Consider the following 26,410-nt stretch of genomic DNA (forward strand, 5'->3'; position numbering starts at 1 on the left):
CGTCCCGACCAATCACGTGGGAGCTATTTATACTGTACACGGGGGGGGCTGGTGGGGGGGAGGGGCACAAGTGACGCATTAGCATATGTAAATTATACATGTATTTAAATATACACCTTATAACAATTATAGCCATTCTAGGATGAAGATGATACGAAATAAATCACACACGCCCAGTCCGAAATTCAAATGCCTCGAGAGCGGAATGTATACAATTAGTGACGAATATTAACTAAATTAATAACATTTGTTGTGGATTAAATACACGTTGAAGAAGAGCATTTCTTACTGGTAGGAAACCTCCTGGTTCCACCAGACCACAGGGGATTATTGTGTCCGTCCGTCGTGCATCCAAAAATGGGAGGGGTGGGGCTGAGTGGGGAGGGAGGGGTGGAGAGGGGAGGGTGGGGAGGGAGGGGCTGGGTGGGGAGGGTGGGGAGGGGCTGGGTGGGTAGGGTGGGGAGGGTGGGGCTGGGTGGGGAGGGGCTGGCTGGGGAGGGTGGGGAGGGGCTGGGTGGGGAGGGTGGGGCTGGGTGGCGGGTGGGTGGGGAGGGTGGGGCTGGATGTGGAGGGTGTTGAGGGGCTGGCTGGGGAGGGTGGGGAGGGTGGGGAGGGTGGGGCAGGGTGGCGGGTGGGTGGGGAGGGGCTGGTCACCCCGTGGTGCCCTTATAAAACTCAACGTTTAACCTACTCACGCCGGCTTGTGCCCGCCCTCACAGTCGGCCATATTTGCGGAATACACCACGCCGCCGTTGACCCTGCAGGCCATTGACCGAGCAACCCAACGTTCCTACCAGCTCCCTCCGCAGGAATGTGTTTATTTCATCCTGATGCGAGGACGATACAAGGAAGTTGCCGACTGGATAAGAGGGGAGGGGCGGGGTAGAGGGGAGGGAATAGGAGGGTGAGGGGCGGGGTAGAGGGATTCAGAGGGGGATAGAGGGGAGGGAATAGGAGGGGGCAGGGGCTAGAGGGGAGGGAATAGGAGGGGGAGGGGCGGGGTAGAGGGAATAAGAGGGGGATAGAGGGGAGGGAATAGGAGGGGGCAGGGGCTAGAGGGGAGGGAATAGGAGGGGGAGGGGCGGGGTAGAGGGATTCAGAGGGGGATAGAGGGGAGGGAATAGGAGGGGGCAGGGGCTAGAGGGGAGGGAATAGGAGGGGGAGGGGCGGGGTAGAGGGAATAAGAGGGGGAGGGAGTAGAGGAGAGGGAATAGGAGGGGGGAGGAAATAGAGGAGGGGCTAGAGGGGAGGGGCTGGAGGGGAGGGGCTAGAGGGGAGGGGCTAGAGGGGAGGGGCTAGAGGGGAGGGGCTAGAGGGGAGGGAATATGGGGGGGGGAGGCGGTAAATGTCGCGGTAGAGTGAGAGGGAAGAGACACACACCGGCACACACACAGAGGCTCACATGTGCTTGAGACTCAGGGCCGTGACCATTGCCCCGAGCCGTCTCGAACTCGGCCTTGGCTTTGAGCTGCTTCGCTTGAGCCAGAGCCGTGACTCGGAACAAAGGAGGGCCGTGAGTCAACAACAACAGCAGCGAGGAGGAGTTTACACGCGGACCACGGCTGCATTGGAGCGATCGTATTTGGGTTTGGGTTCATCAGTTGACACCGAAGCTCTGGGTGTGATTCTCTGGGTGTGATGCTCTGGGTGTGATGCTCTGGGTGTGATGCTCTGGGTGTGATGCTCTGGGTGTGATGCTCTGAGTGTGATTCTCTGGGTGTGATGCTCTGGGTGCGATGCTCTGGGTGTGATGCTCTGAGTGTGATGCTCTGGGTGTGATGCTCTGGGTGTGATGCTCTGAGTGTGATGCTCTGGGTGTGATGCTCTGGGTGTGATGCTCTGAGTGTGATGCTCCGGGTGTGATACTCTGGGTGTGATGCTCTGAGTTTGATGCTCTGAGTGTGATGCTCTGGGTGTGATTCTCTGGGTGTGATGCTCTGAGTGTGATGCTCTGGGTGTGATTCTCTGGGTGTGATGCTCTGAGTTTGATGCTCCGGGTGTGATACTCTGAGTGTGATGCTCTGGGTGTGATGCTCTGGGTGTGATGCTCTGAGTGTGATGCTCTGGGTGTGATGCTCTGGGTGTGATGCTCTGGGTGTGATGCTCTGAGTGTGATGCTCTGGGTGTGATGCTCTGAGTTTGATGCTCTGGGTGTGATGCTCTGGATGTGATTCTCTGGGTTTGATGCTCTGGGTGTGGTGCTCTGGGTTTGATGCTCTGGATGTGATTCTCTGGGTGTGATGCTCTGGGTGTGATGCTCTGGGTGTGATGCTCTGGGTGTGATGCTCTGAGTGTGATGCTCTGGGTGTGATGCTCTGAGTTTGATGCTCTGGGTGTGATGCTCTGGATGTGATTCTCTGGGTTTGATGCTCTGGGTGTGATGCTCTGGGTTTGATGCTCTGGGTGTGATGCTCTGGGTGTGAATCTCTGGGTGTGATGCTCTGGGTGTGATGCTCTGGGTGTGATGCTCTGGGTGTGATGCTCTGGGTTTGATGCTCTGGATGTGATTCTCTGGGTGTGATGCTCTGGGTGTGATGCTCTGGGTGTGATGCTCTGGGTTTGATGCTCTGGGTGTGATGCTCTGGGTGTGAATCTCTGGGTGTGATGCTCTGGATGTGATTCTCTGGGTTTGATGCTCTGGGTTTGATGCTCTGGATGTGATTATCTGGGTTTGATGCTCGGGGTGTGATGCTCTGGGTGTGATGCTCTGGGTGTGGTGCTCTGGGTTTGATGCTCTGGGTGTGATACTCTGGGTGTGATGCACTGGGTGTGATGCTCTGGGTGTGATGTTCTGGGTGTGATGCTCTGGGTTTGATGCTCTGGGTGTGATGCTTTGGGGGTGATGCTCTGGGTGCGATGCTCTGGGTGTGATGCTCTGGGTGTGATGCTCTGGGTGTGATGCTCTGAGTGTGATGCTCTGTGTGTGATGCTCTGGGTGTGATGCTCTGGGTGTGATACTCTGGGTGTGATGCACTGGGTGTGATGCTCTGGGTGTGATGTTCTGGGTGTGATGCTCTGGGTTTGATGCTCTGGGTGTGATGCTTTGGGGGTGATGCTCTGGGTGCGATGCTCTGGGTGTGATGCTCTGGGTGTGATGCTCTGGGTGTGATGCTCTGAGTGTGTGATGCTCTGAGTTTGATGCTCCGGGTGTGATACTCTGAGTGTGATGCTCTGGGTGTGATGCTCTGGGTGTGATGCTCTGGGTGTGATGCTCTGGGTGTGATGCTCCGAGTGTGATGCTCTGGGTGTGATGCTCTGGGTGTGATGTTCTGAGTGTGATGCTCTGGGTGTGATGCTCTGGGTGTGATGCTCTTGGTGTGATGCTCTGGGTGTGATGCTCTGAGTTTGATGCTATGGGTGTGATGTTCTGGGTGTGATGCTCTGAGTGTGATGCTCTGTGTGTGATGCTCTGAGTTTGATGCTCTGGGTGTGATGCTCTGAGTTTGATGCTTTGGGTTTTTGCGTTCATCACTAAACGCTGACGCTCTGTGCTCACTATGGAAGCGTACAGCCCCTGCTGTCAATGCACTGCTGGATGAGGGGCTCACCGCATCCCCCCCCCCCACGCTGTGCGGGTCGTGGGAGTACATTTAACCATACTTCACCACGCTGGTTTCATTGCGGCCCTGGCATTGTTTTACAATGGCGTGATTACTGATCGGCAATATAACATCGAGTTATCATCTTCGTATGTTTGTGATGGTGCCTCCTTCGAGTAGAGCCCTCGATGTGAGTCTAGGGGTCTCCACGTGGGTTTATAGGTCTCTAAATATCTATGTAAGTCTCGGGGCACGTTTGGTTTACGTGACAAACCTTACTAATTGTTTGTGTCGGGTGGCGGTGGGTTAACGACACAGCAATTATATTTACGCGTTATATCCCAAAAACCTTTACACTGCAGGCTGTTTATTTCATGCTTTCCAGACGGATCTACGGATGAAAGGGGCTGTCCATAAATGACGTCACGCGATTTTGGACGATTTTTTACCCCCCCCCCCCACCTCGTCACACGGCGTCACAAAAAGTCAGACCCCCCTCAAATGACGTCACAAAGCTCTGCCCCCCCCCCCCCCAAAACACATTTCCATTTTGAAAATAAAACATGCTTCAAATCGCTTTAAACTATTGTCATTGTGGTGCGTATTTAATGTGGCGCTGCACTCTGATGTTGTAGGAGAAAACATTTATTTCAAAGTCTATTTAATTATGTAGAACGTGTTGTCTATATTTATTTAAAGTTTTGCATTTTGATGTGACGTCACATTTCTCAAATCCCCCCCCCCTCGTCACACATCGTCACAAATGTCTGCCCCCCCCCCCATGTGCGTGACGTCATTTATGGACACCGTGCAAGTGTCACCCCCTCGTATCCGGAACGTCACCCCCGTGACCGCTCCGTGATCAGTCTCAACATCAATTCGCCCGAGCCGTCTCACGCCACGGGGAATTTATTGCGCAACACCGATTTTCGCTTGCGCGAAATTTCCTGCTTCTCTCGCGACGCCGATGATTTTGCGCCGATCTTCTATTCGCTTAAATTGTTGGCGTTGGATTTTTATTTCGCTTGGCTTTCGACGTTTTTTTGTTTTGTTTTGGTGACCCCAGGCCCCCTTTGTGAACGAGACTCTCCCCTCTACCCTGCCCCTGTGAGTTATCGCCTCGCCACACAGAATCCACTCAAAGCAAAACATATATATATATAAACATATATAGAAACATATTTATAGAATAGGCGACGTTTCCGGCAGTGGCCATGTCTCATAAAACTTCAAGATACACTGCGAGGAAGGGTCATTGCCCGAAACGTCGCCTATTACAGCAGTCCCTTCCCTCTCGCGGGTTTAGCCATCGCGGGTTTTGCGCCAAACGTACGAAGGGGTACGCAGTTCGCCCATCGCGCACTCCTGTATCTCGACCACTCGCGGTTGACCGCGAGATTCCTGCACGCATCGTAACTGCGCTGCTCGCGATGACGCTGCTACGGAAGAATGCACGCGGTGCCATCTCGTCTCCGTCCTCCGTCTCCATCCTCCGTCTTGTCTCTCCAAGCGGGTCCGTCGCGGGTCCCAGGTCCAATCGGTGTTCCCAGCCTCCAATGAGGAGGCAGTGAGGTTCAGCCGCCAGCGATTTGTCTAACCGTAGTCTACGGCATCGTACACGGCGCAACATTTTCCCTTTCGATTTAAAGCTTTCGTGACTGCAGGGATTCATCTTCTTGGTTCTTTTGGTAAAGTCACGTTGAATGGAAATAATAAAATAATACAAATACACATTATTATGTTAATAAAATAATAAAAATAAAACAATGTTGTTTAATTGTTATTATTTTATTATTTCCATTCTACGTGACTTTACCAAAAGAACCGAGAAGATTTTTCCTTTCATTCTACACATTCGCCGCACGAGTTATGAACGAACTCTCGAAAATAAAAGACAAATTTTGCATTGAAAATACTTCCTCTTTAATGTGTTGCGTTGATGCAGAGCGGCGTGAAACAGGACGGCGGGGCGAGTGTCGGTGGCGTATTACGAACCACAACCCAAACCCCGAGCTCTCACATTTGCCTCCGAGCTTTGCGGATCGCGGATTTGCCGACGGCGGCGATTTTCAAAGGAACGTGACCCAGACCCACCGCGTTGGGCGAGGGTTTTGCCTCGTGTAGATATCTTCCGGGGTCCGGGCCACGGGTGTTGTCGTTGTGGAACGTGTCGAGGGTCGTTGGTCGCGCACCGCTGCCAACGTGGCGGCAGTAGCAGCAGCCGCATCACCAAATCATGAGTACATTTGGTAATTGCCAAATCATTATAGCACGGGGATATCTACAAGATGCGATATGCTCCACAGACGCAGTCTGCGTGAGTCTCACGATAGGGTGGAGGGTGGCGGCGGGTGGGGGTGGGGGTGGGGGTGGGGCGATGGTGCTGTGTGGTTATTCCCAATTTGGTAATTTGTGGTGTAATTTTTCAAGTTTAGTTGAATTTGCCAAATATGCACCGTGACACCAGCACACAATGGGCAAATATTCACAATTATACCACGGGATCTCTCACGCGAACTGTGAAGCGGACGGCGCGCACTCTTTATGGTTAATTGGCCCGCGGTATTAACCAGGGCGGCCGTGGGGCTCGAACCACAAACCTCTGCAACGCTCGGCAAAATGCACTACGGCTCAACGGTACCACCGTGCCACCGTCTCAGTGCCCAGCACGCAGAGTCCTTGCCACCATCAGTGCCATCACCACCACCAGCACCACCAACAGTGCCACCACCGCTACCACCACCACCATCAACACCAGCAAAAGCGGCAGCAGCACCACCGTTACCACAACCGACCAGCAGCACCACCACCATCAGTATCACCACCACCAGCAGCACCAACACCACCACCAGCTGCAAAACCAGCACCACGACCACCAGCAACATCGGCGCCACCACCACCACCGGCAGCACCGAACCTCGCCACCAGCACCAACAACATCAGCAAAACCAACCAACAGCATCATCACCACCACCACCGGCAAACCACCGCGCCGCGTTACGCCTTGGAGCCGCGAATCGTCGGTAACTCGAGGCCAATGACCCGCACCGAGTCGCAGCTCGCTCCGGCCTGGACGGCCGTCCTGCTGCCGGCACCGGCGGAGGCTGCCGCCGCCACCTCCTCGCCACCTCTCCCCCCACCACCCCTCTCCTCCGCCGCCGCTTCCTCGCCAGGCATGGCCGGGCCGGCCGGGCGGGCGGTCACGGCGGCCTCCGCCGTGGGCGTGACGGAGTAGACGATGAGCCCGGAGATGATGATGAGGAAGGCGGCGATGTAGAGGGCTGAGAACTGCGGCGCAGGGGCGGCGGGAGCGGCAGTGGGAAAACCAAAACAACAACAACAACAAACAAACAACCTCAACGTTACAAGAGCCGCAATGCAACGTGAACACGACGCGGTGGGTGCTTGATAAATAACGCCACGAAGCAGATTCTTCAAGGAGTCGCGTGCGGCTCTGGAGCTGCAGGTTGCCCGACCCCCCCCCTCCCCCCCACTGGCCATCAGGTGGCAAGACGAAGGTAAAGGTGCAGCCGTGTGTGTGTGCAATAGCTCGCTCGTGCAGCGAGCTGTCGGAAGGACCCCCCCCACTCGAGGGAGCAACTCTGAACGCCGCACCTCGCCGCTGAACGGTACCCCGCTCCGCAGCTCTCGGACAGACAAGGGGACACAGATGGAGGATGACTCAATTTCCCGAGCTCTGAAATCCTCTTGCGATATTAAAAGGTGCTACTTGGACGATTAACGAGCGCTGTGGACAAAGCGATTTGGGTTGAGAGCGACTCGGTTTCGTGCGACCGATCGCTCGAGTGCGAGACACGCGCCGTCGTGCGACCCTGTTGCGTGCGACCTTGTTGCGTGCGACCCTGTTGCGTGTGACCCGGTTGCGTGCGACCCTGTTGCATGCGACCCTGTTGCATGCGACCCTGTTGCATGCGACCCTGTTGCATGCGACCCTGTTGCTTGCGACCCGGTTGCGTGCGACCCTGTTGCGTGCGACCCGGTTGCGTGCGACCCGGTTGCGTGCGACCCTGTTGCTTGCGACCCTGTTGCTTGCGACCCTGCTGCGTGCGACCCTGTTGCTTGCGACCCTGTTGCTTGCGACCCTGTTGCGTGCGACCCTGTTGCGTGCGACCCTGCTGCGTGCGACCCTGTTGCGTGCGACCCTGCTGCGTGCGACCCTGCTGCTTGCGACCCTGCTGCGTGCGACCCTGTTGCTTGCGACCCTGCTGCGTGCGACCCTGTTGCGTGCGACCCTGCTGCGTGCGACCCTGTTGCATGCGACCCTGTTGCGTGCGACCCTGCTGCGTGCGACCCTGTTGCTTGCGACCCTGTTGCATGCGACCCTGTTGCTTGCGACCCGGTTGCATGCGACCCTGTTGCTTGCGACCCGGTTGCGTGCGACCCGGTTGCGTGCGACCCTGTTGCTTGCGACCCTGTTGCTTGCGACCCTGCTGCGTGCGACCCTGTTGCTTGCGACCCTGTTGCGTGCGACCCGGTTGCGTGCGACCCTGTTGCTTGCGACCCTGTTGCTTGCGACCCTGCTGCGTGCGACCCTGTTGCTTGCGACCCTGTTGCGTGCGACCCTGTTGCGTGCGACCCTGCTGCGTGCGACCCTGTTGCGTGCGACCCTGCTGCGTGCGACCCTGCTGCTTGCGACCCTGCTGCGTGCGACCCTGTTGCTTGCGACCCTGCTGCGTGCGACCCTGTTGCGTGCGACCCTGCTGCGTGCGACCCTGTTGCTTGCGACCCTGCTGCGTGCGACCCTGTTGCGTGCGACCCTGTTGCGTGCGACCCTGCTGCGTGCGACCCTGTTGCGTGCGACCCTGCTGCGTGCGACCCTGTTGCTTGCGACCCTGTTGCTTGCGACCCTGTTGCGTGCGACCCTGTTGTGTGCGACCCTGCTGCGTGCGACCCTGCTGCGTGCGACCCTGTTGCGTGCGACCCTGCTGCGTGCGACCCTGCTGCGTGCGACCCTGTTGCGTGCGAGCGTGCTGCGTGGCGGAGCGCGCACCGGGTACTTGAAGAGGAAGGTGCCGAGGAAGAGGCTGTAGAGGTCGGCCGTGAGGATGGCCAAGTTGACGGAAGCGGCGCTCGTGAGGCGCAGGGCCAGGGGCATGAGGCTGTAGAGCGAGAACATGCAGCAGGCGAAGCCCGCGTACAGGAGGCCTGCGCAGCCACAGGCACGCACAGTCATTGTCAGCAGTAGCATCAGCAGCATCATCATCATCAGCAGCATCATCAGCAGCAGCAGGCGAAGCCCGCGTACAGGAGGCCTGCGCAGCCACAAGCACGCACAGTCATTGTCAGCAGCAGTATCAGCAGTAGCATCAGCAGCATCATCATCATCAGCATGATTATCAGCAGCAGCAGGCGAAGCCCGCGTACAGGAGGCCTGCGCAGCCACAGGCACGCAGAGTCATCGTCAGCAGCAGCATCATCAGCAGCATCATCATCAGCAGCATCATCAGCAGCAGCATCATCATCATCATCATCAGCAGCATCAGCAGCAGCAGCAGCATCATCATCATCATCAGCAGCATCATCAGCAGCAGCATCATCAGCAGCAGCATCAGCAGCAGCATCATCATCAGCAGCATCATCAGCAGCATCAGCAGCATCATCAGCAGCAGCAGCAGCAGCATCAGCAGCAGCATCATCATCAGCAGCATCATCATCATCAGCATGATTATCAGCAGCAGCAGGAGAAGCCCGCGTACAGGAGGCCTGCACAGCCACAGGCACGCACAGTCATCAGCAGTAGCAGCATCAGCAGCATCATCATCAGCAGTAGCATCATTAACACGTAGTAGGCTTTCGTGGCCAAAATCATCCATAAGAGGTTTTTGGGTTAGATCACGTATAAATATATAAATGTGTCGTTAAACCCGCCACCACCCGACACAGCCAACTAGTAAGGGTTGTCACGTAAACAGAACGTGGCCAATTCGTCACTAGTACAGCACTAGTGTAGTGTATAGTGTAGTGTATAGTAGTATAGTGTAGTGTATAAGTGTAGTGTATAGTGTAGTGTATAGCAGTGTATGGTGTAGTGTGTATAGTGTATAATGTAGTATACCAGTACAGCACTAGTGTAGTGTATAGTGTATAATGTAGTGTTTAGTGTACAATGTAGTGTATAGTGTAGTGTACAATGTAGTGTAGTGTATAGTGTAGTGTATAGTGTACAATGTAGTGTATAGTGTAGTATACTAGTACAGCACACCGGTGTGTTGGAGAGCCAAGCCACAACATTTACAATCTGAGTACGACGTTTCGCCATGTAATTACAACTAGCTTCATCAGGCGACAGCCAGATTTGTGGAGAAGTCCACCTGTTTCGCTCCTTATATAGAGGCGTAGATGAAGCTAGTTGATTACTGCGAAATGTCGTACTCAGCGTACTCAGTTTGTAAATGTTGTGGCTTTGCTCTCCAACACACCGGTTAGTGCGGTACTAGTGACGAATTGCCACGTTCTGTTTACGTGACAACCCTCACTAGTTGGCTGTGTCGGGTGGTGGCGGGTTTTAACGACACATTGATATATTTACGCGATCTAACCCAAACACCTCTTAGGAGTATCATCATTATCAGCATCAGCAGCATCAGCAGTATCATCAGCAGTATCATCATCACCAGCAGCAGCAGCAGAAGTAGGCAAAGCCCACGTACAAGAAGAGCCCTGCGCAGGCAGATACAGGCACAGTCATCATCAGCAGTAGCATCATCATCAGCAGCAGCAGCAGAATCATCAGCAGCATCATCAGCAGAAGCAATCGAAGCTAACACACAGGAGCCCTGCACAGACACGCACAGTCAGCAGCAGCAGCAGACACAGACCCAGAGAGACAAAGACATCCACAGACACACACAGACATCGATTTTAGAGAGGAGCGCTGGAGAGGAGACATGGAAATGCCGCCCGCACTGGGAGTGGTGTATCCTGCACCCTGTCGCGACCCCGTCCGTGCTCTCTGCCACGGTCACTCACTCCTCAACACTTGCACTCCCCCCGCCTAAATTGCATGTACGTTGAACTTCGTTCGCACCGTACGTCGCCAACCGTGCTAATGGGAGGTGCTGCCAATCATTCCTCCTCAACCCTTGCGACGCCCCCTGCACATGCTTCACCTCTCCACGCTTAAAGCCTCGCCGCCTCTCCCCACATCGCCAATTCCCCTCCCTCCCCCCTCCCCTCGCCCCTCCACTCCGTGACCCCCACGCGCCCTCTAACGCGGTCACTCGTTCCCAGGCCCTTGACCGCCCCCCCCCCCCCGGTCATCTAAATCGCTCCATTTCTGTTGCCGCTTTTAAAGCTACGTTATGGACAGCGCCTTGGGGGGCCGACCATAAATGACGTCACGCGATTTTGGACGATTTTTGACCCCCACCCCCTCGTCAGACGGCGTCACAAAAAGTCAGATCCCCCCCCCTCGTATGACGTCGCAAAGCTCTGCGCCCCCCCCCCCCCCCCAATATAAAACATGTTTCAAATCGCTTTAAACTATTGTCATTGTAGTGCGTAATTAATCTGGCGCTGCACTCTGATGTTGTAGGAGAAAACATGTATTAAAAAGTCTATTTAATTAAGTAGAACGTGTCGTCTATATTTATTTAAAGTTGCGCATTTTGATGTGACGTCACATTTCTCAAACACCTCCCCCCCCCTCGTTACACATCGTCACAAATGTCTGACCCCCCCCCCGCCCCTAGGTGCGTGACGTCATTTATGGACGGCCCCTAACGCGAATTTTGGTTCGGCGCGACCGCTGTTCTCATCGCCGCGATTCTCGTCGTCACGGCGGCAGGAGTTGTACCGGTCCCGGGTTAGTGGTCCCGGGACCGGAGGGGTGGGGGGGGTGAATACTGACCCACGCGCCAGGTCCACTCCACGCTGGCGAGAGCATTGCGCTCGGCGATGGCTCTGCGTGTGTTGTGTGTGTGTACGTGCATGTGTGAGAGCACGTGTGTGTGTGTGTACGTGCGTGTGTGTGTGTGTGTGAGAGAACGTGTGTGTGTGTGAAAGTGTGCGTGTAAGAGTATATACGTGTGCGTGTGTGTTCGTGCGTGTGTGTTCGTGGGTGTGTGTGTGAGAGCACGTGTGTGTGTGAAAGTGTGCGTGTAAGAGTATATACGTGTGCGTGTGTGTTCGTGCGTGTGTGTTCGTGGGTGTGTGTGTGAGAGAACGTGTGTGTGTGTGAAAGTGTGCGTGTAAGAGTATATACGTGTGTGTTGTGTGTGTGCGTGTGTGTGTGTTGGAGAGCACGTGTGTGTGAGCGCGCGTGTGTGTGTGTACGTGCGTGTGTGTGTGTGAGAGCACGTGTGTGTGTGAAAGTGTGGGTGTATGAGTATATACGTGTGTGTTGTGTGTGTGCGTGTGTGTGTGTGGGAGAGCACGTGTGTGTGAGCGCGCGTGTGTGTGCGAGAGAGTGTGTATGTTAGCGCGTGTGTATGCATGTGTGAGAGTGAGTGGGTATGTGCGTGTGTGCGCGAGAGAGTATGCGAGTGTATGAGAGCGTGTGAGTGAGTGTTTGGGGGTAGGGTGGTGGGGTGTGAAGTGTGGGGTGGATAGGGTATGGGGGGGGTACAAAGGTCAACAACACACAAAGTAAAGACGGCGTCGTCCCTGACCAGTCGCTCGCTCTCTCTCGTGATGAGCAGCTCACCACGGACAGAGACCCCCCCCCCAAATCGCGTGTCGCACATCAAGCCCCAGGGCACCCCCCCAGACAGACACGGTACCCGCCCGCGGTCTCGATCGTCGCCCCGCACAAAATAAAACCATTTGAGCGTCGCTATAGAGAAGCGACGCGCAGAGTGAAACCGCGGGCCGGAGTTAGTGCGCTCTATACAACACAAAATATATAAACTATAAAAAAAAAAATTTCGATTTAAAGATTTCGTGACTGCAGGGATTCATCTTCTTGGTTCTTTCGGTAAAGTCACGTAAAAGGGAAGTAATAAATAATTAAAATAAAACATAATAAAATAATTATCAGGTGACCTGAGGACGGCTGCTTGCGTTGTGGCCAAAACGTCGTGAGAATTATTTTATTATTTTTTATTTTTATTACTTCCCTTCTACGTGACTATTAAACATTTTTTTTAATTTCACCGACTAAGGCCCCGCTCAGCTGCTACGTAGTTGTTTTTCAGAAGCGACCTGGCTGCCAAAAATTATCGACAGCCCGACGAAGTTGCGTATCGTCACGTGGACATTTAGAGCGGTCAAATACTCTGAACGCGTGACGTTGATTATTATTGTGGAGGGGAAAACCGGAGGACCCGGAGAGAAATTCACTCGACCACGGGGGGAGGGAGACAGAGAGTTACGGAAACTCCAAATATACAGCAGCAGGCGTCATGGGTCGGATCGAACCGACGACCTCCTGCACACCAAGCGAGGTAGTTAACATCTCATAGCCACCGTGATGATGATCAGAGAGACACGCAAACTCCAAATATACAGCAGCAGGCGTCAAGGGTCAGGATCGAACCGACGACCTCCCGCACACCAGGCGAGGTAGTTAACATCTCATATCCACCGTGATGATGATCAGAGAGACACGCAAACTCCAAATATACAGCAGCAGGCGTCAAGGGTCGGGATCGAACCCACGACCTCCCGCACACCAGGCGAGGTAGTTAACATCTCATAGCCACCGTGATAATGATGAGAGAGAGAGAGAGACACCGCAAACTTCAAATATACAGCAGCAGGCGTCAGGGTCGGGATCGAACCGGCGACCTGCCGAACAACCAGGTGAGGTAGTTGACATCTCCTGCGGACGCTGCTAATGGTTGCGGCTCACTGGACAAGCCGTTTGGCTATCCAGGCCGGCTGGCAAATCTTCAACTCGTACTTGCTCTATATACCCTCTGATTCTTTCGGTAAAGTCACGTAGATAGAAAAAAACACTGGTCAACACACTTTTTCTGGCATAAGGTATTCTAACGGTAATTTTGGGGTGCTGATTCCAAATCTGGCATCAGTTTTTGTCTATCACATAGGTTTTTGAGATATCAAATATTGCATTTTCAATAAAAACTGCAGAAGAAAAATGATAAATAAGTGTGGATATCTACATAAAATGATATTATAAACACACTATCCTAAAAATACAGCACCATATTTTAACACTAAAGCAGTCACCGACTCGCAACAACTTGCAATGATAAGTGACAGAGTTAATTTCGGGTAAAATCAATGGAAATGGGGTATGCCGATAGTATAACATGAGATGTGATAGAGCAAATCTGAGATCAGACTTGGAATCGGCACCCTGAAATTAGTCTAAAACAGCTGAAAAAGTCCAGGCCAGAAAAAAAACTTGTTTTTGTTGACCAGTGTAATAGAACACGACGTTTCGGTCGCAACATAAGCGTCCGTCATCAGGTGAGAAATAATGATCTGCTGTTGTGGCTTTATATAGGCACGGGAGGGAGGGGGGCGGTTTGTAGAGTCGTGACTTTACCTAAAGAAGCAGAGAGTATGGATTCCTGCAGTCACGAACGCTTTAAATCTTCCGGCTCTCTCAGACGGCGTGACTGGCTGCGAATCGTAAATCGTTGTGGGTTTACCCTCTACCACACAACCCGGTGTTGCTGTACTAGTAACCAGCTGGCAGGTTTTGTTCACGTGACAAACCTTACTAATTGGCTGTGTCGGGTGGTGGCGGGTTTATATTGAAGCGACATAACCCCGAAACAAGCTGATGGATGGTATTGGTCGGTAAAGCCTGCTGCTACTGTTTGATAAAGTGGCCGCACGAGCCATCAATAGCAAGGGGCTGCACTTTTACCTTTGCCGCTGCTGCTGCTGCTGTCTGCGTCGATATCGTGGTGAGGCTGTCTGGAGCGTGAGTCGGGGGTGAGTAGGGGGGCTCAAGGGGGTCTCGTGACGCACGACCGTGAGTCGGGGGTGAGTAGGGGGGCTCAAGGGGGTCTCGTGACGCACGACCGTGAGTCGGGGGTGAGTAGGGGGGGGTCAAGGGGGTCTCGTGACACACGACCGTGAGTCGGGGGTGAGTAGGGGGGCTCAAGGGGGTCTCGTGACACACGACCGTGAGTAGGGAGTGAGTAGGGGGGGTCAAGGGGGTCTCGTGACACACGACCGTGAGTAGGGGGTGAGTAGGGGGGCTCAAGGGGGTCTCGTGACACACGACCGTGAGTCGGGGTGAGTAGGGGGGCTCAAGGGGCTATCGTGACGCACGACCGTGAGTCACGGGAGCAAGGTGCAACGTGTTATCGTTTTTTTGACTGAATATCCGTGAATGTATAGTTTCGGAGTGCATGCGTTTGTAACCGTTGAAGGAGTTTGGCGTTTAATGGCTAATGTTGGGTAACTCTTCGTGCGCCTATTTAATTGGATTAAAATGTTAATTCTCATAATTGGTTCTTTACCCTTCTATCTGGCAACAAAACTGACACTTTTTTACAAGGAGTCATGTTTGCATAGACCGCAATACCTGCAGTCATAATACAAACAAAAGAACATAACTCTGATAATGTGCACTGTCCTTAAAGTTGATTGATCCACACCCGAGACAGCTTTCCTTTGAGCCTAGTCTCATATGGGTTGGACCAGATGACGCCAAAAGGCGCACAACTCAAAGACAATGCACCATCAGAGTATGAGAGCTCGGGGCAAGCATCTACACAATGGGAACCTTATTTGCCAGATAGAAGGGTAAAGAACCAATTATCATATTTTTACTGGCAAATGAGGTTCCCATAATGTTAATTCTCATCATGGTGTAAACAAGGGGGTGGGGTCTTCCAACTCTTATCGTCCTCTCTGTCTCTCGACTGGCCTCTATTCATGAGGTAGGGCCTTTGCCCGAAACGTCGCCTATTATGAATATATTATTTATTTTGAGAGCCACAGTGTCATTCACAGTCGAGTTTGCTCACTCACAGCCCGTTTCTTTGTTTGTTCATTAGTGGTAGCCGCGTGAAATAAACTCGTCATGTGAACCGATTAAAACCGGTTTTGTCACTTACCGAAAAGTCTAGAGCAGGTGTTGGTCACCAAAATAACAATAAGTGACGTTGTTGTTGTTTTAGTCTTTGACCAAAATAGTTCACAGAGAGCCGCATCACGCACAAAGCCACGTGTACACACACAAACACACACAGACAGACACACAACGACAGACACAAAGACACACACACTCAAACACACATAGACACACACACACAGACACACAGACAGACACACAGCAGCAGGGGGTATACAGGAGACGACAACACAAATTCCGACTTAAACAAAATAGGTGATGGACTAAACTACGTCTATTTAGTTTCTGTGCCCCAAGTTATTCTTTAACAATACTGCACATTGTGTCGTCACCAAGACATTCCGTAGTGACCCATTCCCTCTCGTATTTAATAAACTGTTTTTTTCTATCTGTGCGTAAAATTGTGTTTAGGATAATTCTTCGTCTTCTTCTTCGTAAAACTGCTGCCCGCAATGGAGGAGGCCAAAGAGCCACCGCGCGCGGCTCTCGTGCCACGTGCTGCCGATCACTGGCCGAGAGCCACGCAGAGCGATGTTGACCTTTAAGCTGAGCGACGTTGACCTTTGAGCTGAGCGACGTTGACCTTTGAGCTGAGCAACGCGAGCCGCTGTCGCCCTGCTGCAGAGGTCGCAACCGGGTACCCGATACCCGTACCCTACCCGATACCCGGCTACCCGTACCCGTACCCAGCCGGGTACGGGTAGCCGTTTGCGACCCTGGTGCAGCCGGGTACGGGTAGGCCGTGAGTCACTGGTGAGTTAACTGTTTGTCACTAATTTCGGGTAGGGTACGGGTAGGGAACGGTTACCCGTACCCCATTTGCGACCCTGGTGCGGCCGGGTACAGGTACGGGTAAGGAATCAAAACCCGTTTGCGACCTCTGCCCTGCTGTGATGTCCAGCTCAGAATCTTCGCCACCGCTCAGAATCTCTCCACTCTCTCCGTCTCTATCAAACGCCGCTCCCCGCCGCCGCCACCGCCGCCCCACTCAACAGGTAAAGACGCAGCTCCTGCAATTGCTTCTTCACGGCGCTGCTGGTGGAATCACTTCCATTCGGGGGGGGGGGGGGGGGGGCTCTTGACGGCGCGTTTGGAGATGATTTGTCATCTTCCACGCCGCCGGGACCTGTACGGTCTTGGAGGCTGTGGGAGAGTTTACCAAAAACTTCACCCCACCACACGTGACCTGCCGATTATAGGCGAACCGGTTCACACTGCTGCCGCGTGGAGTTTAAGAAGCTTGCCTCCCCCCCCCCCCCCCGTTGTTTCAAATTCCACGCCGGGAGATGGAATCGAAGTCCAGCGGGCTCACAGATCATCAACAAGACGGCGGCACCCCCACTCAAAGCTCCCCCCCGCCCCCCACTAAATAAAACATCCCCCACCCCCGTCCCACGACTCACAGTTGCACGCCGCTGATGAGGGTGCCGAACAGGCCGACTGCGCCCAGGAACTCGACGCGGCCCTGGGAGCGCACCAGCTGCTCCTCGCACACGTTGCACACTCCGTAGAGGACGGCCCCGGCCACCACGAGCATGTCTCCCAGCGCGCGGTTAGAGGCTGGGGCGGTGGTCACGTGGGGGGCACGTGGGGGGCACGTGGGAGACACATGGGAGAAGATGCAGGGACACGTGGGGGTCACGTGGGGGAAGATGCAGGGACACGTGGGGGTCACGTGGGGGAAGATGCAGGGACACGTGGGGGTCACATGGGGGACACGTGGGGGTCACGTGGGGGGCACGTGGGAGACACATGGGAGAAGATGCAGGGACATGTGGGGGTCACGTGGGGGAAGATGCAGGGACACGTGGGGGTCACGTGGGGGAAGATGCAGGGACACATGGGGGTCACATGGGGGACACGTGGGGGTCACGTGGGGGGCACGTGGGAGACACATGGGAGAAGATGCAGGGACACGTGGGGGTCACGTGGAGGAAGATGCAGGGACACGTGGGGGTCACGTGGGAGAAGATGCAGGGACACGTGGGGGTCACGTGGAGGAAGATGCAGGGACACGTGGGGGTCACGTGGGGGAAGATGCAGGGACACGTGGGGGTCACATGGGGGACACGTGGGGGTCACGTGGGGGGCACGTGGGAGACACATGGGAGAAGATGCAGGGACACGTGGGGGTCACGTGGGGGAAGATGCAGGGACACGTGGGGGTCACGTGGGGGAAGATGCAGGGACACGTGGGGGTCACATGGGGGACACGTGGGGGTCACGTGGGGGGCACGTGGGAGACACATGGGAGAAGATGCAGGGACACGTGGGGGTCACGTGGGGGAAGATGCAGGGACACGTGGGGGTCACGTGGGGGAAGATGCAGGGACACGTGGGGGTCACATGGGGGACACGTGGGGGTCACGTGGGGGGCACGTGGGAGACACATGGGAGAAGATGCAGGGACACGTGGGGGTCACGTGGGGGAAGATGCAGGGACACGTGGGGGTCACGTGGGGGAAGATGCAGGGACACGTGGGGGTCACATGGGGGATACGTGGGGGTCACGTGGGGGGCACGTGGGAGACACATGGGAGAAGATGCAGGGACACGTGGGGGTCACGTGGGGGAAGATGCAGGGACACGTGGGGGTCACATGGGGGACACGTGGGGGGCACGTGGGAGATACATGGGAGAAGATTTAGGGACACGTGGGCGACATATAGGGGACACGTGGGAGATACATGGGAGAAGATACAGGGACACGTGGGGGTCACGTGGGGGGCACGTGGGAGACACATGGGAGAAGATGCAGGGACACGTGGGGTCACATGGGGGACACGTGGGGTCACATGGGGGGCACATGGGAGAAGATTTAGGGACACGTGGGGGCACGTGGGGTACACGTGGGAGATACATGGGAGAAGATGAAGGGACACGCGGGGGTCACATGGGGCACGTGCAGAGTTGCACGTGCAGAGTTGCACAGGGGACGCATGGGGGGACATGTGGGGATACATGAGGACACGCGGGGGACACGCGGGGGGGGGGGGTGGACACGCGGGGGTGGGGACACGCGGGGGGGGGGGGGGAGACACGCGGGAGGGGGGGACACGCGGGGGACACGTGGGGGATACATGAGGACACGCAGGGGACACGCGGGGGGGGGGGGGGGACACGCGGGGGGGGGGGGGGAGACACGCGGGGGGGGGGGCACACGGGGACGCGGGGGACAGTTTAAATTCTCCCTTCGGACGGTTGTCTGGGACACCCTCACTAGGCTGTAGTGCTGTTGCTGCTGAGGATGTAATGGATGTCAGTCTCATCAACTTGGTGATCCTGATGGTGATAACGATGGTGACCATGGTGATGATGCTGATGATAATGATGGTGATAACGATGGTGACCATGGTGATGATGGTGATGGTGACGATGTTGGCCGGTCAGCCGTCGTCACCTTCGCCCTGCGACCTCCCCGTGAGGCGGTCGGCCCCCACCATGGCCCCCACGCCCACGAGGCAGAGCGCCACGGCGACCACGTGACCCGCGCGGTAGCGCACGCGCAGGAAGAACCACGAGAGGGCGAACACCACGGGCAGGACCATGCAGTCCAGCAGCTGGGGGGCGGGGCGGGGGGGAAGGGGGATGGAGGGTGGAGAGGGGATGGGGGGGTGGAGAGGGGGATGGAGGGGGGGGGTGGAGAGGGGGATGGAGGGGGGGAATGGAGGGAACATGGGAGTGGAGAGGGGGGTGGAGAGGGAGGGGTGGAGGGGGGGGTGGAGGGGGGGAATGGAGGGAGCATGGGGGTGGAGAGGAGGGTGGAGAAGGGGTGGAGGGGGGGAGAGGGGGGAATGGAGGGGGGATGGGGGGGGATGGAGAGGGGGGATGGAGGGGGGGTGGAGGGGGGTGGAGGTGAGGGGGTGGAGGGGCAGAGGTTTAAGCACCACGATGTTCACTTCAACCTTACCCGAGCAACTCGTGACGTGACCCTCAGTCTCTCCCTCTGCGCGTGCGCTCAGCCCGGCAAAGCCGCGTGCACTTTGTTTGTAGCGACATGGCTCACGACAGCGCGCCAATCACGACGCTCGGACACTCCTGACCTCAGCGCCCCCCCCCCCCCAGGCATATCCGAGTCACAAGTCTGGATGACAACCTCTTGATGGCTGTGGTATCCGAAATGGCTCCGTCCCCCCACCCACCCCCTCTTCTGGGCATGCCCCCCTCCCATCCTCCCCAAATCTCACCCCCTCCCTCCTATCCCAAACTCGTATCCCTCCCCATCCCTGCACCTCCCCCACCCCCAGCCCTGCCTCCACCCCTCCCCTCAGCGCCCCTCCTTCTCCCACCCCCCGATCCCAACCACGAACTCCTCTCGTCTCCCAATTTCCGCACCCCCACACCCCCCACCCACCCCTACTCCACCCCCCCCCCTTCTGTTCCCCCAATCATCGTGACCCACTGCCATCACCTCCTCTCCCAGCTCAGAATCAGAATCTTTATTTGGACTGGAGGAAGCCAATGCGCATTAGAGCGCTTTTTCACAGACGTCCAGTAAACATCATGGCTAGGAGATGTTAACTACCTCGCCTGGTGTACAGGAGGTCGTGGGTTTGATCACGACCCTGACGCCTGCTGTATATTTTGAGTTTGCGTGTCTCTCTCTCATCATCATTACGGTGGCTAGGAGATGTTAACTACCTCGCCTGGTATACAGGAGGTCGTGGGTTCGATCCCAAGCCTGACGCCTGCTGTATATTTGGAGTTTGTGTGCGTGTCTCTCTCATCATCATTACGGTGGCTAAGAGATGTTAACTACCTCGCCTGGTATACAGGAGGTCGTGGGTTCGATCACGACCCTGACGCCTGCTGTATATTTGGAGTTTGCGGTGTCTCTCTCCCCGTGGTCGTGTGGATTTTTCTCCGGGTCCTCCGGTTTTAAAATTAAAAAATCACGCGTTTAGAGTAGTTGTCTGCTATACATTTCCACACGACGACGATAAGTCACTTCGTTGGGCTATCACTTGTGGGCAGGTCCCTTCTGTAAAGGAGCCACACAGCTCAGTGGAGTTTACCTGGTAAAATAAAAATAGTTTAGATATAAGTCATCATTCGTTCGTCTCGTTCCCACACCTCCCTAAACCCACACGCTGGTAAGTGTGATGTACAGGTACGTCTTCACTACCAGGTAGTACCTGCACGCTTGTGAGTGTGGTGTACAGGTACGTCTTCACTACCAGGTAGTACCTGCACGCTTGTGAGTGTGGTGTACAGGTACGTCTTCACTACCAGGTAGTACCTGCACGCTTGTGAGTGTGGTGTACAGGTGCGTCTTCACTACCAGGTAGTACCTGCACGCTGATGAGTGTGGTGTACAGGTGCGTCTTCACTACCAGGTAGTACCTGCACGCTGATGAGTGTGGTGTACTGGTAGGCCTTCACCACCAGGTAGTACCTGCACGCTTGTGAGTGTGGTGTACAGGTGCGTCTTCACTACCAGGTAGTACCTGCACGCTGATGAGTGTGGTGTACTGGTAGGCCTTCACCACCAGGTAGTACCTGCACGCTGATGAGTGTGGTGTACAGGTGCGTCTTCACTACCAGGTAGTACCTGCACGCTGATGAGTGTGGTGTACTGGTAGGCCTTCACCACCAGGTAGTACCTGCACGCTTGTGAGTGTCGTGTACTGGTGCGTCTTCACCACCAGGTTGTACCTGCACGCTTGTGAGTGTGGTGTACTGGTAGGCCTTCACTACCAGGTAGTACCTGCACGCTTGTGAGTGTGGTGTACTGGTAGGCCTTCACCACCAGGTAGTACCTGCACGCTTTTGAGTGTGGTGTACAGGTGCGTCTTCACCACCAGGTAGTACCTGCACGCTAGTGAGTGTGGTGTACTGGTGCGTCTTCACCACCAGGTAGTACCTGCACGCTTGTGAGTGTCGTGTACTGGTGCGTCTTCACTACCAGGTAGTACCTGCACGCTCGTGAGTGTGGTGTACAGGTGCGTCTTCACCACCAGGTAGTACCTGCACGCTTGTGAGTGTGGTGTACTGGTAGGCCTTCACCACCAGGTAGTACCTGCACGCTTGTGAGTGTGGTGTACAGGTGCGTCTTCACTACCAGGTAGTACCTGCACGCTTGTGAGTGTCGTGTACTGGTAGGCCTTCACCACCAGGTAATTCGCCTCCACGTCCACCAGGGCCAGCAACGCGTACTTCCAGCCACGAGCCCTCAGCACGTCCAGCAAGTTCCCGTCGTCTGCGCGATAGACGGTGAGAGGTGTGGGTGGGGTGAGTTGGATGGAGAGGTGTGGGTGGGGTGAGTTGGATGGAGAGGTGTGGGTGGGGCGAGTTGGATGGTGAGGTGTGGGTGGGGTGAGGTGTGGGTGTGGTGAGTTGGATGGTGAGGTGTGGGTGGGGGTGGTGTCAGTTTAAAACGGGCGGACTTTCGCGACCGGCGTGACCATTCCCAGTTGATGTTTGGGTCAAATCGCCGCGTGCTTGTTCGTGTCGTATACCCTCCTCCACCCGACACACGAACAAACCAACAGTGTTGCTTGTGCGAGTGAGTTACTGCTTCAGCACCGCGTGTGTTGGAGAGCTCCTGTGCGCGCAATTGCACCATTTGGCGCGACAAACTAAACTGAACTATTGTTTTTCTTTTCGCCAGGTAAGGCCAACTGAGCTATACGAGTTTTCAAGGTAAGGCCCACTGGGATAAATGAGTTTTAGATCTAGATTTCAAAGTGCAAAGCACTTGCCCCAACAGTCTGTTAAAGGCTATACGAGGGTTCTTTGTTCTTTGTGTATGTGTACCAGCGGTGTCAAGATCGGCCTCTGTGGAGGAGGCTCGTGAAGGACGCTACTGGGCAGTTGGAGTCAGTTGCCCTCCAACAACAACGGAGGGCGGAGGAGCGACGCTCACAACAACGTGCGGAGCGCCGGGTGGTTAAAGCACAGCAAGTTGGCACAGTAGGCGGCACAGGTGGTGCATCAGCCAGTCATCTCGGTCATCTCAGTCAGTCGACCCGTGGCACCTGGGTCTGCCCCGTGACCTCCTGCCAGCGGGCGTTCGACACTTCACGTGGCCTCAAGGTGCACATGGCCTGGCACAAGCGTCGTGGCGAATGGCGGTTGTTGTTGTTGTGTATGTGTGTATGTGTGTGTGAATGTTGAACGCCTTTGGCACCGTACGTAACCAACCGTGCTCATCGTAGCCGAGTGGAATGACAACAAACTAAACACGCACAAGCAGTTCTAAAGAAACGAGTGTTCAGACTCGATGATTTCAAAAGGCCCAGCTCCCAGTGACTTCCCGAGAGGCCTTGGACTGACCGCGGCGCAGCGCCATCATGCCCGCGTACACGAGGAGCAGCAGTACGTAGTTGAAGAAGCTCTGGAACACTGGGGTGTTCACGCCGTGTTCCTGCAGGTACTCGCTGCACACGCCCGTGCCGCAGATGAGCACCGACAGCAGCTGCCCCAGAGCTAGGTTCAAGGCCAGTTCCCTGTAACATACATAATCGCATTCCTGTATTTCCTGCATTTCCCATAAATATGCTAAATTCCTCTTGATATGCAGATTATTTTGCCAATGCGCATTCCCCCCCCCCTTTCCAACCCAGCTTAAATAGACGCTCCAAGCGTGGTGGTGTTTTCTTTTAGACGCTGTCGCCTCGACAGACCTGGTCTTCACCTGAGGACGGCTGCTTGTGTTGTGGCCGAAACGTCGTGATAATTATTTATTATGTTTTATTTTTATTATTTTATTACTTCCCTTCTACGTGACTTTACCGAAAGAACCAAGAACATACAGACAGAGGTAACCATCTGCCCGCCCCATATAGCCTTGAGAACAGGCCGTTAGGGCTACTGCTGCTGCTCATGATGATGATGAACGTCAGTCATTCGGCACCCACCTCTCTGCTCTGTCAAGTTGAGAGGAGCGCAGGCACCCCCCCCCCCCCTCAAAAGTGGGACCCCCCTATAACCCCGGAGTCATCACGAGCCGTGGACGTGGGGGTCTAAAGCTCACTTGAGTGGTTGGTTTGGCGAGTTGCCGTGTAAGTGTTGGTGGGAGGGGGGGGCACGGTGGCCATGAGATGTTAACTACCTCGCCTGGTATGCAGATGGTCGTGGGTTCGATCTCGACCCTGACGCCTGCTGTATATTTGTAGTCTGCATGTCTCTCTCTCATCATCACCATCACGGTGGCTATGAGATGCTAACTACCTCGCTTGGTATACAGGAGGTCGTGTGTTCGATCTCGACCCTGACACCTGCTGTATATTTGGAGTTTGCGTGTCTCTCGCTCATCATCATCACGGTGGCTATGAGATGTTAACTACCTCGCCTGGTATACAGGAGGTCGTGGGTTCGATCTCGACTCTGACGCCTGCTGTATATTTGGAGTCTGCGTGTCTCTCGCTCATCATCATCACGGTGGCTAGGAGATGTTAACTACCTCGCCTGGTATACAGGAGGTCGTGGGATCGATCTCGACCCTGACGCCTGCTGCTGTATATTTGGAGTTTGTGGTGTTTCTCTCCCCGCGGTCACGTGGATTTTTCTCCGGGTGCTCCGGTTTTTTCCCTCCACATTTAGAATCAACGTCACGCGTTTAGAGTATTTGGCTGCTATACATGTCAACGTGATGATGACGATGAGAAGCCACTTCGTTGAGCGATCATTTGTGATAGCCAGGTCGCTTTTAAAAATAAAACGAACTATACAGCAGCTTAGTGTGGGCCTTACCTGGTGAGATAATCTAAATACTCGTTGGTTCTTTCGGTAAAGTCACGTAGGTGAAAAAATAAAATAAGAATATAAATTAATACAATTAAAAAAAAATAAACAAAATAGAAATAACTAAATTAAATCACGACGTTTCGGAAGCAACACAAGCTTCCATCATCAGGTGGGACAACCACAGTAAGAAACAACAATTACTGTAGTGGGCAAAGAGAGCTGTTTGTGACAATCGATTATATCAGGTAAGAGGAGGGGGGGGGGGGTAGGAGCCAGGGAGGAGAGATGCAGGGGGCAGGGAGTGCAGTGACTTTACCGAAAGAACCAAAGAGTATGGATCATTGCAGTCACGAAAACTTCAAATCTAGAATTATATAAAAAGTTGCGTTTATAGCCTCGTGTTGGGTTAATAACAAAACGGGTAACGGATTCCTTGCAGTTGTCCATTAGCCACGCGGGTCGCGACGAGATACAATCATAAGTCAACGGTTTGGTTAGGCGGTGGAGGAGGAGATGCTGCTACTTCTGTTGCTGTACGATCCCAATTGAGTCATTTGGAGGTGTTCTTTCAGCATTGGGAATGTTTGAACAATACCGGTGACATTGTCGTGTTTGGTTTAACTTTGTTGATGTTGTTTTTTTTTAAAACAACAGCAACAATTGACGAGTCCGAATCCGAAGAGAAAAAAATAATCACCAGTCACATGACTGAATTGTAATATCTATGTGTGATGGGTCATTGCCCGAAACGTCGCCTTTCATGTTTCCCTTTGAAGTGGCGTTGAGGTTTTTTCCCGTCATATTCGAATCATCCCCGTCCACCCCGAACCACGACAACGTGGTGAGAATTTCCTGGCTTGACAAGCATGAGAATAATCACAATCATCATCATCATCATCACGAGACGAGAGTGGACCCTGACAAAGAGGACTGAACAGGCAGAGACCTCGCGCACCGCACCGGTGCAGAGATTCCGTGGTGCGTCTCTCACCGTGTGAAGATCCGTCGGAGGCGAACTTGGATTTCTTGACCCGTAGGGAACGCCGTCAACTTCTTACTCTGCTGCTGCTGCTCGCTTGATGGCGCGACCTCCACTCCCGCGTGCGGAGGATGTTGAGAATCGCTCGCTCCCCACGGGTCCATGATGGGTTACCTCCGGTACAACTAGCACCAGCAGCCACCACCACCACCACGAGCAGTCGTACCAATACCACCACCACCACCACGATCAGTCGTACTAATACCACCACCACCACCACCACGATCAGTCGTACTAATACCACCACCACCACCACCACGATCAGTCGTACCAATGCCACCACAACCAACACCACCACGATCAGTCTTACCAATACCACCACCACGATCAGTCGTACTAATACCACCACCACCTATTGTGCCACTACCACCACCACCACGATCAGTCGTACCACCACCACCAACAGCAGCAGCAAGCACCACCACCACCAGTTGTGCCACGACCACCACCAATATCAGTTTGTTGTGCCAACTCCGCACCTCCGCTTAGCACGGCTGGCTACGTACGGCGCGAAAGAAGTTCATACATACATGCTAGTTCCACCACCGGCACATCTCACCACAACCACCACCAGTAGGCACCACCACCACCACCACCAACAACAACAACAACCAGCATCAGCAGCAACGCTACTGCCTCCACCTCCACCACCGCCAGCGGCCAGGGTGCAAGTGGCTGGCTCCGAGACTCCCGTGGTGGGGTTATAGAGACAGAGAGAGAGAGACCGCCCGAGGATTCTCCCGGCCCTCGCCTGCCCGCCGCCACGCGGTTAACCATTAGCGCGCGTGCACACGCGACATCGTCGTCGTCACTCATTCACCGGCTTATTGCTCTCGCACGCAGAGTTGTCTCGCCCCCTTGGATTAAGCGTCCCTTTCGCAGGGCGAGACGCGCGTGTTTATTGTCTAAGAGATGCGTATTGGGGTCGTCGTATATCGAAGTTGAGAAGGGAACGCTCAAGCGACGCAGAGAGGCCAGCGAGCTAAGGTCCCTCCCCTTCTTCCAGCAAGTGGTGTGAGCGGGGAGTTGCAGTGATGCGCCTTCGCTCCGTGTTCCCCTGAACCGAGACGCGACCGCAACACGTGGTGGAGGAGGAGGAGGGGTGGGATGAGTGATGAGGCTGCA

The 26,410-nt window shown here is 54.8% G+C and overlaps 1 protein-coding gene across 1 annotated transcript; it reads right to left on the bottom strand.

Moving 5' to 3' along the window:
• Nucleotides 1-5,899: 5,899 nt before the first annotated feature.
• Nucleotides 5,900-25,990, bottom strand: LOC144947828 (solute carrier family 35 member F2-like). The gene is made up of 8 exons (XM_078877179.1): nucleotides 25,238-25,990; nucleotides 22,834-23,006; nucleotides 21,630-21,757; nucleotides 18,959-19,118; nucleotides 16,962-17,118; nucleotides 11,410-11,462; nucleotides 8,551-8,705; nucleotides 5,900-6,827 (listed from the first exon to the last, which is right to left on the bottom strand). The coding sequence occupies exons 1-8, from the start codon at nucleotides 25,387-25,389 to the stop codon at nucleotides 6,537-6,539; spliced, it is 1,269 nt and encodes a 422-aa protein (XP_078733305.1). The 5' UTR covers nucleotides 25,390-25,990; the 3' UTR covers nucleotides 5,900-6,536.
• Between the last annotated feature and the right edge of the window lie 420 nt (nucleotides 25,991-26,410).

The sequence above is a fragment of the Lampetra fluviatilis genome, chromosome 47 (genome assembly GCF_964198595.1).
Source record: "Lampetra fluviatilis chromosome 47, kcLamFluv1.1, whole genome shotgun sequence".
NCBI lineage: Eukaryota > Metazoa > Chordata > Hyperoartia > Petromyzontiformes > Petromyzontidae > Lampetra > Lampetra fluviatilis.

What these genes read in the sequence shown, in the direction of transcription:
- LOC144947828 (XM_078877179.1), bottom strand. Translation starts at nt 25,389, where the DNA reads ATGGACCCGTGGGGAGCGAGCGATTCTCAACATCCTCCGCACGCGGGA. An exon ending in GGGGAGGTCGCAGGGCGAAG is followed by an intron (nt 17,119 to 18,958) that starts GTGACGACGGCT and finishes CCACCGCCCCAG; the next exon opens with CCTCTAACCGCGCGCTGGGA. An exon ending in CTCATCAGCGGCGTGCAACT is followed by an intron (nt 11,463 to 16,961) that starts GTGAGTCGTGGG and finishes CAACACACGCAG; the next exon opens with AGCCATCGCCGAGCGCAATG.